The 10,203-nt window shown below is 35.7% G+C and overlaps 1 protein-coding gene across 1 annotated transcript in view; it reads right to left on the bottom strand.

Annotated features, from left to right (window-relative positions):
- LOC129796035 (copper-transporting ATPase 1) overlaps positions 1-10,203 on the bottom strand; it is a 46,958-nt gene that overhangs the window by 22,407 nt on the left and 14,348 nt on the right. The window contains 3 exon segments of the mRNA XM_055837693.1: positions 1,580-3,182; positions 7,198-7,423; positions 7,426-8,150. Coding sequence (XP_055693668.1) covers positions 1,580-3,182; positions 7,198-7,423; positions 7,426-8,150 — 2,554 coding nt within the window.

Below are 10,203 nucleotides of genomic sequence, written 5' to 3'. Positions count from 1 at the left end.
TTACTCTATCTAAAAATGCATTTGGATTTAAAAAAGCAAAGATAAGTATTAAATAAATATAGCATGGATGGAACAGTATAAAGCGAAAGAACGGTAAGTAAAACTTACTGGCTGTGATTCTTTCTTTGTCAGTAAAATGTAAAATTGACTGAAAATTGGGGAAGGGCAAATTTTGAGGAAGGCTTTCTCGCGCACCGAATCACAGCCAACAACGTGAAGAAATTATGTGAAAAGCCTTAATCCTTCTTTGAAGAAAGAATCACAGCTAATTGCAGAGAATTTCGCCTCGTTTATTGAAGAATATTCATGAAAAACGGCGATTTATTAAAAAATATCGATGATTCGTTCATGAATATCGACGATTTACTTTAGAATATCGAGAATTTATTAAAGAATATTGACGATTTATTCTAGAAAAATGACAATTTGGTAAAGAACAGTTATGAAGACGATTTTTTCAGGAATATATCGACGATTTATTGGGGAATATTGACTATTTATTGAAGAGTTATTCGTAAACTTTTGACGAATATTCATGAATATCAACGGTTCATTGAAGAATATTAAAGTTCGTGAATATCGATATTTTGACGAATATTTATGAATATTAACGATTTAAATATAAATTCCTGAGAATATTCAACACATCGCTTTGAATAAAATATTCCGAATTCAGAAATTAAAATTTCCGAAAAAATTCAGAAGCCATTTTCCTAAAAAAATTTCCAGAAGAATTCATTTCGTTAAGAAAAAAAATTAAAATAATTTTCTAATGATTTTTTTTCGTCAAACTTACGATTTCGGAAAACTTGAAATTTGTTTCTGAAAATTTTCCGAAAAATAAAATTTTTAATTTTTAAAGTGATTTCAGATATTATGACGAATTAAATTTCATTGTAGGTAACAAAAATTCATTGTAGTTTTCTTAGAATTCTTGGAAAAGATTTCTCATTTTTACTTTTCAAACTCCATTCCGGAAAGTAAAATTCTAAGTTATTACCTTAAAATATATTTAAAAATAATCCTGCATTCTAAATATTAAATTAAAAATGAATATCTTATATACAAAGTGAATTGAAACCCCAAAAGCTCGAAATATTCGGAAATTCTTGCTTTGATTTTTTAAGATGTTTCGGAGTTTTTTTTTTTTTTTAGAATTATTGGAATATAAATAATATTTTTTTTGAATATTTTCCATAAGATTATTCTGAATTATTCTTTTTAGCAAAAGTTGCTTTTAAATACTCCGAATATTCGGAAAATTTTTTAAATTTCTTTCAGTATTTTCCGGAAATCAGAATTTATCATTAAAATAATTTAAAATATTTTATAATGATAAACTCTCAGATTTTTTTTTTCAAAGTTAACTCAGATCTGAAAATTCGGAATCTAGTATTCTTTTTTTCCCGGTCTATCCGGATTCCGGAATGTTGAATTTTGATTTATTACTATTTCATGATTTGTAAACTCAGTACAAAAATTTTCATTATGGAAAATCTTTAAAATTAAATTTTCCGAAATTTCGGAAAATTCCGGAAAATCCATTTTAAATCAATTAAAAAAATATTCATGTACTCACCACCTTCTCAAAAGCTTCCCCATCAATGTTCTCATCACTCTTGTCAATCTGCAGGAGTTGCTGGAGTTCCTTTGTCTTGCGCTCCGATGACGAAAGTTCCGGAATAATTTCCTCAATGGCTACGCCATTGACGAGCACCAATTCCCCGCCACTCCTCTTAGCATTCTCATAGTTGGCTATCTTTTCGGATTTGAGTCCCTTCTCGAGGCTCGTGTCAATGTTGGAGATCTTGCACATGATCCCACATCCGGGTACTGACATGAAGCTGGCGCATTTGCCGAAAACATCCACTTCTAGCATTTCTTTGACGAACTTCACGACTGCCGTGGCTATGGGGTGCTCACTGTTGCTCTCAGCTGCTCCGAGGATGGTCAGGAGACGCGCCAGGGAGCACACGTGGGGCTTTGTGAAGAGACAAATGCGTGAGGTCATTGGCATTCCGTGGGTGATTGTGCCTGTTTTATCGAAGACAATTGTTTTGACTTTGTGGGCGTTTTCCAGGGGTCCAGCTCCTTTGACGAGCACCCCATGGAGGGCCCCCACACCCGTGGCCACCATTACGGCTGTTGGTGTGGCTAAGCCGAGGGCACAGGGACAGGCAATGGCGAGGACACTTAGGGCACAGCGGAAGGCGTAGCTGAAGATGATCTCCTCGCGATTGAGACCACGTTTTTGGGCTTCAGTCATTGGGAGGTGATTTATATCGATGTACCCACTAATTGTCCACCCAATGAGGGTGATTGTGGACACAGCAATGACAAAGGGGACAAAGTAGCCGGCAATCTTGTCCGCCAGCTGCTGTATGGGCGCTTTGGATGTCTGTGCTTCCTCCACGAGACGCACAATCTGCGCCAGGGTTGTATTCTCCCCCGTATGCGTGGCTGTCATGAAGAGGAGCCCATTCTGATTGATTGAACCCCCAATGACGACATTTCCCTTCTTCTTCGGCACCGGCATCGATTCTCCCGTGATGAGACTCTCATCGCACGTGGAATTCCCAAAAAGAACCTTCCCATCGACGGGAACTTTACTCCCCGGAACGACTTTTATCGTATCCCCGCGCTGAACGTAATCCACGGAAATCACCTTCTCGGCGAGAACTTCAAAGTTATCATTCACCGACACCAGCGTGGCTTCCGTTGCCTTGAGCGAGAGTAACTTCGACAGAGCCTCCGAAGTCTTCCCCTTGGCCACATGCTCCAACCATCGCCCTAAACTAATGAAGATCAGCAACATTGGGGGTGTATCGAAGAATGTAAGTGGCGACGTCACCTGTTGCAACACCATTGCAGCCACAAGAACAGCCACAGAGTAAATGTAGCTAATTGTCGTTGCCATTGTGATGAGAACATCCATATTCGTCGATCCATGACGTACAGCTCGGTACGCCTGGACGTAGAAATGCCATCCACCGAAGAACTGAACAGGTGTGGAAAGGACAAACATCACGAGATTCTCCATTGAGAGCCCCGGCAGGACGCAGCACATCTCCTCATGCGTATGATACTCCATTTCGATCATAAAGTAAATCATAGCAATCATACAGGGACCCCCGAAAACGAGGGAGATCAGGAAGGCAGTTCGCCACTTCCGGATCTCTTCTCTGCAACAACAACACAAAATTCTTTGAGGTTTCTGTTTCAGAGAATTTCTTTTTTGCTTGCAAAATAAAAGGCAAACAGAAGATAAACCGCCCCCATTCTTCATTGAACGATAAGAAAGTTCGTCAGTAAAACTATTTTTTGGCACGTTTTACAGGGTTGTTCGAAGAAAATGCAAATTAATCTTCTTTTTGAAACATTTTTAATTTTTTTTAATCTTTGATTTTAATCTTTAATTATTTATTTTTATCGATTTTTGGGAAAACCGTTAAAGCTGTTTTAAGATTGATTTTACTTTGCTATAAAACTGTCAAACAACGCCCTCATCTTCCGTAAACGCCTTTAGTGGCGAATCTCGAAAGCTCACAGTATTTTATAGGAAATGGAAGCAACTTGAAGTTTGTACACTTTTTTAATAAACTTTCCTCCCCAAAACAGTTTGATGTGCTTCCCGGAAAGTGCCATAAGTGCCTGGAAGTTGTTCAGGAAGACTGTTCATTACATCAGGAAGTTTTTAACGAATCTTAGGAACCTCCTTTTCAACACCCGGCTGATCCTGGATTTCATTTAGGGTTCAAAATCCATGCATTTAGGAAGTCCTCTTTGCAATTTCGTGATGCATTTTTATAGGCTCAGATTTTGGCCCAAAGATGATGCAAGGATCAGCCAGGTGTTGAAAAGGCAGTTCCTAAGATCCCCAAGAAACTTCCTCATGCAATGGGCAGTCATCCTGCACAAATTCCAAGCACTTATGACACTTTCTGGGAACACATTTAACCGTTCCGGGAAGAAAAGTTTATTCAAAAAGTGTACGAACTTCAAGTTGCTGCAAATGGAACAGTTTTTTGAAAACTATGATTTCCCCAAAAAAATTATAAAATGCTGATTTTTTTTATAAATTTAACATCATTAGAGATTTACGGAAGATGAGGGCGCTGTTTGACTATTTTATAGCAATTCGAGGCAAACCTTTATAGCAAAAGGACATGGCCACAAATACATGGCGATGTGAACCCAGACGGATTTTGACCAAACTTGCATCAAAGAGTCTCTATGGGTATAGAAAGATCGTGGTAGAATTTCAGACCCAGGGGTCAAACGGTTCGGCTACAATCGTTCACTGAAAATTGCATTTTTCCATTAAAATGTACCAAAATACAACAATTAAAGAAAAACGAAGAGCTACCACCGATTTTGAGCAATTGTATATATATTCTAGCATTCGTTTCTTCTTGTAAGTAGCCTCGAGATCCCGAGAAATTCCCGGGAAAAACTCGGGAAATTCAGAACATTTAGAAAATCTATATGAAAGATATAATTTATCATTAAAAATGAAGATCTTTTGCCCAAATCGACTCCATTTGCTTCAGTTAGATATAAAACCATCAAATGAAAGTACTAATATAGAAAAAGCATCATCACTGCTTTTTCATTTTGACTGGTCCTCCGAATTCCCCAAAAAATAACCTCTTAACAGACGTTAAAGATTACCACACTAATATAGATTTTGGTGGTACAGATTATTGTATTTTTATTCAGAGGCTGAGAAAACTGGAAAAATGTTATTTTGTTTTACATCTTTCATTTTTCTTAGCCCCTGTTAAAAATAAAAGGAAAATGAATGGAGAAATCATCTTCTAGATGGAACCCGTAAATAATTTAAAAAATGAAAAGAAATGAGAAGAAAACTAACACTTGTGTAATTACGAACGTGTTCGCTAATGCACCTATATAGACAACAGCCTTCATAGTCATTTCGAACTACAGACACTTAAATTAATAAAAGAAAAAGGACAACGAGAAAGTAAAAAAAAGTTATGTTATTAGGGGGGGGGGGGTCTCTTGAGATAGCCTTTTGTTTTGACACATTTTGAATGTTTTTATTTTTCTATAAGTTATTCTTAGACTTGGTTTTATTGAAGTGTAAGATAAGAGATTTTCTCAGTCCCAGATTGGAAATTCAAAATTCTGTTCCAACCCCATCAAAATCTATCCTGTAGATCCTGAAGAAAGCCTACCTTTGTGTTTAAGGGTAGTTCTGTGAAAAAGTCGGAAGATTAGAAGATGGCGTCGCACAAAAAATGTTGAAAAGTGATTTTCTTATACATTATTAGGCTTCAAATGTTAGCTAACAAAAAAAACTATAAACTAAAAAAAACTTGAAGAAAAATAAATCAGTACTAAAGGCTTTGCCAAGAAACCCAAATTAAAATCATAATATTCTTTAACGAAAATAAAATTCGCCCAACACTGAAGCAAATGGAGTCGATTTGGGCAAAAGATCTTCATTTTTAATGATAAATTATATCTTTCATATAGATTTTCTAAATGTTCTGAATTTCCCGAGTTTTTCCCGGGAATTTCTCGGGATCTCGAGGCTACTTACAAGAAGAAACGAATGCTAGAATATATATACAATTGCTCAAAATCGGTGGTAGCTCTTCGTTTTTCTTTAATTGTTGTATTTTGGTACATTTTAATGGAAAAATGCAATTTTCAGTGAACGATTGTAGCCGAACCGTTTGACCCCTGGGTCTGAAATTCTACCACGATCTTTCTATACCCATAGAGACTCTTTGATGCAAGTTTGGTCAAAATCCGTCTGGGTTCACATCGCCATGTATTTGTGGCCATGTCCTTTGCATTAAAATTCTCATTATGTTTCAGAAACTCCCCACAAAATGTTAATTTTCTATTATCTTTTGCCTTTCAAGAATTTTTATTTTTATATTTTTTATTCTTAAAAAAAAGTTTTTATGGCTCGTATTGTAGACATAAACCATAAAAATTCAACGTATGATTTATTAATTCTTTCATTCCTTCCTGACTTTTTAATTATTATTACGCTTCAGTTGAGATTTTAAATTGATTATCTCGTCCTTTTTATAGCACAATATGTGTCTTAGCTGTGACTAAGACTTCAGTTTTTTTTTTAATTCCAAACAAAAGTTTTTTTTTGTAAAAAAAAATCCTTTCTTTCTTACAATTCATCTGGTATTCTGTGAAAAGAAATCTAATATTTTGCAGGTTTAATAAAAACGTTCTTTTAGACCACTTAGCCAAGACACAAAGTTTGCTATAAAACACAAACTTTGTTCCAATTTTTTAGAAAAATCTTTCTTATTCATAAGAAAATAATTTGTTTAAAAAAGCAGTGTTTGTTTTTAATAGAGAACGATTGTATCTTGATTAATAGATCTCAGAGAAACGCTTTTATAGCACTTGAAAAATATTAAAGTAGATTTTTCACAAAATACGATAAAAATTGTAAAAAAAAAATTAGATCTGAAGCGAAATTTGTAAAAATAAAAAATTCAAAAATTAGTATTTTAAAATAGCCATAACGTTATGCTATAAAGAAAATGTATTAAGGATTTAAACAATGTTTGATTTAAAGCCAATGAGTTCTCGATTCTACCTACAAAAAGTTAAGAAGTCTTTTCGTGTTTTTTTTACAGTTTTCAACTTGAAATTGTTCCTGCAATTTTTTTTTCAATGTTTCAAAAAATCGTTTATAGTAGTCTAGACATGCACCACAAAATCAATACTTTGATATAAAAATTCTATAATTGAGTAACTGAAAACGAAAAAATCAAAGATACCTCCTCTGATTCTTTTATTTTTGAACAGTTAGACTTTTTTTTTAAAGGTTCTCTTATCTAAAAATTTTATAGCACGAAATGTGTCTCGGCTATGCCTCCCAAAAATTAAAAAAAAACCTTTCAACAGATTTAAATTACATTTTCTAGTAAAAATAATTTAAAATTATCTCTATGAAGTCAAAATATTATTAAAATAAATTTTCCATCAGCAAAATTAATTCAGTTTGGTCTTCAAAAACTACAAGGAAGACTTTTTCGCTTTAAAAACAATTAAATAAATATTTATTATTGATGTAAAATGTTATTGATTCAATTGAAATTGAATAGTAAAAGAATTCTCCCTCATCAAACACAGTTAAAATAGTAAAGAAAAATTAAATAAAATTATGCTTTTTAATTAAAATTCATAACTTACTTGTGTTCGAGATAGCTGTGAGCCATTTTATCCTTATTCGACAGGAGACTCGCCTCGAAGCCAAGCGAGGTGATTATGTCGCAAATGGTGCGTGGTCCTGTTTGTTCATTGCTAAAGCGGAATTTGCCGCGCCTCGTGGTGAGTGCGACGGCGGCGTAGGTGACTCCCGGACACTTGAGTACTGTTTGTTCGATTTTATTGACGCAACTGGCGCACGTCATCCCCTTACAAGGATACTGTCTACACCAAAAATCTTCCGGCAGTGCTTCTCAATGGCAGCCACGCAGCTTGCACAGGTCATCCCTTGAATGTGGAGGAAGCACTTTGTCCAATTTGTGGATTCTTTGGCACTCTGATGTGGTCCACCCAGCATAATGAGAGATTCCGAAAGGGGACGTCGCTGTTTTGGCGGGCTTTTCTCTTCCCTCTTGCCCTTCTCCTCCACTCCCGCGGCATCCTTGACGTGCGCATCAAAGCCCATATCTTCAATGGCTGCTGCAATATCACTGGACACCCACAGCTTCGGATTGTACCGCACTCTTGCCTCCTTTTCAGCTAAACTCACTGCAATTCCCAAAATTCCTTCTCGCACCCCAATTGTTCCCTCAATATTCTTCACACAGCTATTACACGTCATCCCCTCAATGTGAATCCGCACCTCCTCACCCACTGGCGATGCATCACCATTCTCCAGCGGGTACGGACACTCAAAGCCCATGTCCTCAATGCTAGCTGCAAGGGCCTCAGCATTTGTCAGGGTGGGATTGAAATCAATAAATGCAGCCTTCTCAGGCAGAGATACACGAATGGTGTGAACACCACTTTTGGTCCCAATATTCCCCTCAATATTCCTCACGCACGATTGGCATGTCATCCCAATCACGGGGAGTCGCACAGACACCACTTCGAGTTCCAGGAGACCCTGAGACTCCGCACAGTCTTCATTTGTGTCCCTGTGGGGGATAAATTTATTTTAGAAATTTATTTTACAAGTTTTCTTTGAGTTAGAGCTTTTTGCGAGGGTGGGAATGTTGCAAAGGGACCACAAGGGCTGCATTCTGTAAGAATGAAAAACTCTCGTGAGAAATTCCCGAAGGCTTTTTGAAGGGAAAAAGTGGGGAAAACTTCACCTGCCCATGGTCCTCTAAGAAAAAGTCAATCATAACGCGTCCAGTTATTAGAGTTGGTATACCACAACGCGGATGGGTCAGTCTATGCGTTGTAATTTAATTTTTAAGTAGTATTAGTAGGCAAAGTTAATTTTTTTTATGAAATTCATCAATATGAAAGATAAAAATGCTTATATCTTAAGTTCTATTAGACCTACAGGAATTTCTTGACTAGTTCTTGAAAGGTATTGAAATAAGCTATAATCTAACATATATTTCGATACATTTCAAGGTCACCTTCAGAACACAAAATGGCGGATTTATGTTCTACCAAAACAGTTTTTTGCACTTTTCGTCCTGAAAGAATGATTCTAGAGGTTTCTGATGTTCTAGAAAGATGTAGATAATTGCAAAACCTTTAATTTGATACTAAGTTGAGTTATATCGGACAAGCGGTTCAAGAGATATGGCTCTTAGAACTTTTCAAATTCAAGAATTTTTCAAATGGCTATATCTTCTAAACGGCGACATAGAATTTCTTCATTTTCGGACTGATGAAAGATATTGAGTCAGGCTACAACATATCAAAAATTCAAGGAAATCTATGATCGGGATTCTGAGATATTGCCCCTTAAAGTTAGGCAATTTTTGTTTTTGTTTTTAGCGGCTCTTGCGGATGTTTTTGAAACTTGAAATGTTCTAGACAGTTGTAGGGCTTCTCAATACCTTTCATTTGATACCAAGATGGTCAAAATCGGTCAAGCCGTTCTCGAGTTATATCGAAAAAACACTTTTTGCTTAAGGCCGCCATATTTGCTAAACCGCTTAACCGATTTTCAAGTATGAGTTATCGATGAAAACGTCTCACTGAGCTCTACAACATACTAAAATTTCAGACCTCTAGCTATAAGGGAAGTGGTTGACGGTATTTCAAAATGGCGGACGGCGGCCATCTTGGATTTTGAAAATGCGAAAAAATGAAATTTTATACCCACATTTCTCTAAAAAACTTCAAACCGGAAGTCTCTATCTGTTACCGTTCTCGAATTATAAGGCAAAGTTTGGACCAACGGAAGGCCGGCCGGCAGGCCGGCCGGATCAAAAATTTTCCACCACCATTTTCGTAATGTGGGATATCTAAAACGTGCTTATACTAAGTTTGAGCCCGATCTGAGGTGGTCGGTTTTTCTGACGATTACAATACTTGGTATGCCACGATTGTGGTATACCAACTAATAATGCATCCGTGATAAACTCCCGTAAGATTTTCCCAGTTTTCACGTTTCTTTTAAACCGCTAAACTCCTTAAGAGTTTATCACGGGAGTTTTTTACTCTAGAGAAGAAATTAAATTAGAATTATATTTAAGAGAGACATTAAATCAGCTAAAAGATTGCTAAACTGTTCATTTAAATAAAGAAAAAAAAATTTAAAAATCTTTTATTCATTTTGAGATAGTCATAATAATATTTAAAAATATTCACAAGAAAAAGATTATAAAAAAAATAAGGAAGAAACGAAAAAGGGCTTTATATCTCCATTGAAATCTGTTAAAAAACAAATCTGATGAATTTTAATGAGAAAAAATACAAAAACCACGCCCACATTGTACTTCATTACCCCTAAAAATGATGTATAAAGCATATGCTTCATTATTATCATCAATATTTTATCATATTTTGACCAATTTCATATGATAAAATGAAGGCCTGATTTGAATTTTTCAGATTAATTCTAAAGCAGGTGAAAGTTCGGAGAAAGCTACGTCCCTCATTGTGTTTGAACGAAAGGAGTCTATGGAATTTAGTTTTTGTCACAATATATTTTTTTGATAAAAAAAAACCTAAAATATAAGTATTTTTGAAGTTCAAAAAATCAATTTTGAAATTTTCTATCTT

The sequence above is a fragment of the Lutzomyia longipalpis genome, chromosome 4 (genome assembly GCF_024334085.1).
Source record: "Lutzomyia longipalpis isolate SR_M1_2022 chromosome 4, ASM2433408v1".
Taxonomy (NCBI): Eukaryota; Metazoa; Arthropoda; class Insecta; order Diptera; family Psychodidae; genus Lutzomyia; species Lutzomyia longipalpis.
Note: the sequence above shows the minus strand (reverse complement) of the source record. Positions and strands in the feature narration are given on the sequence as shown.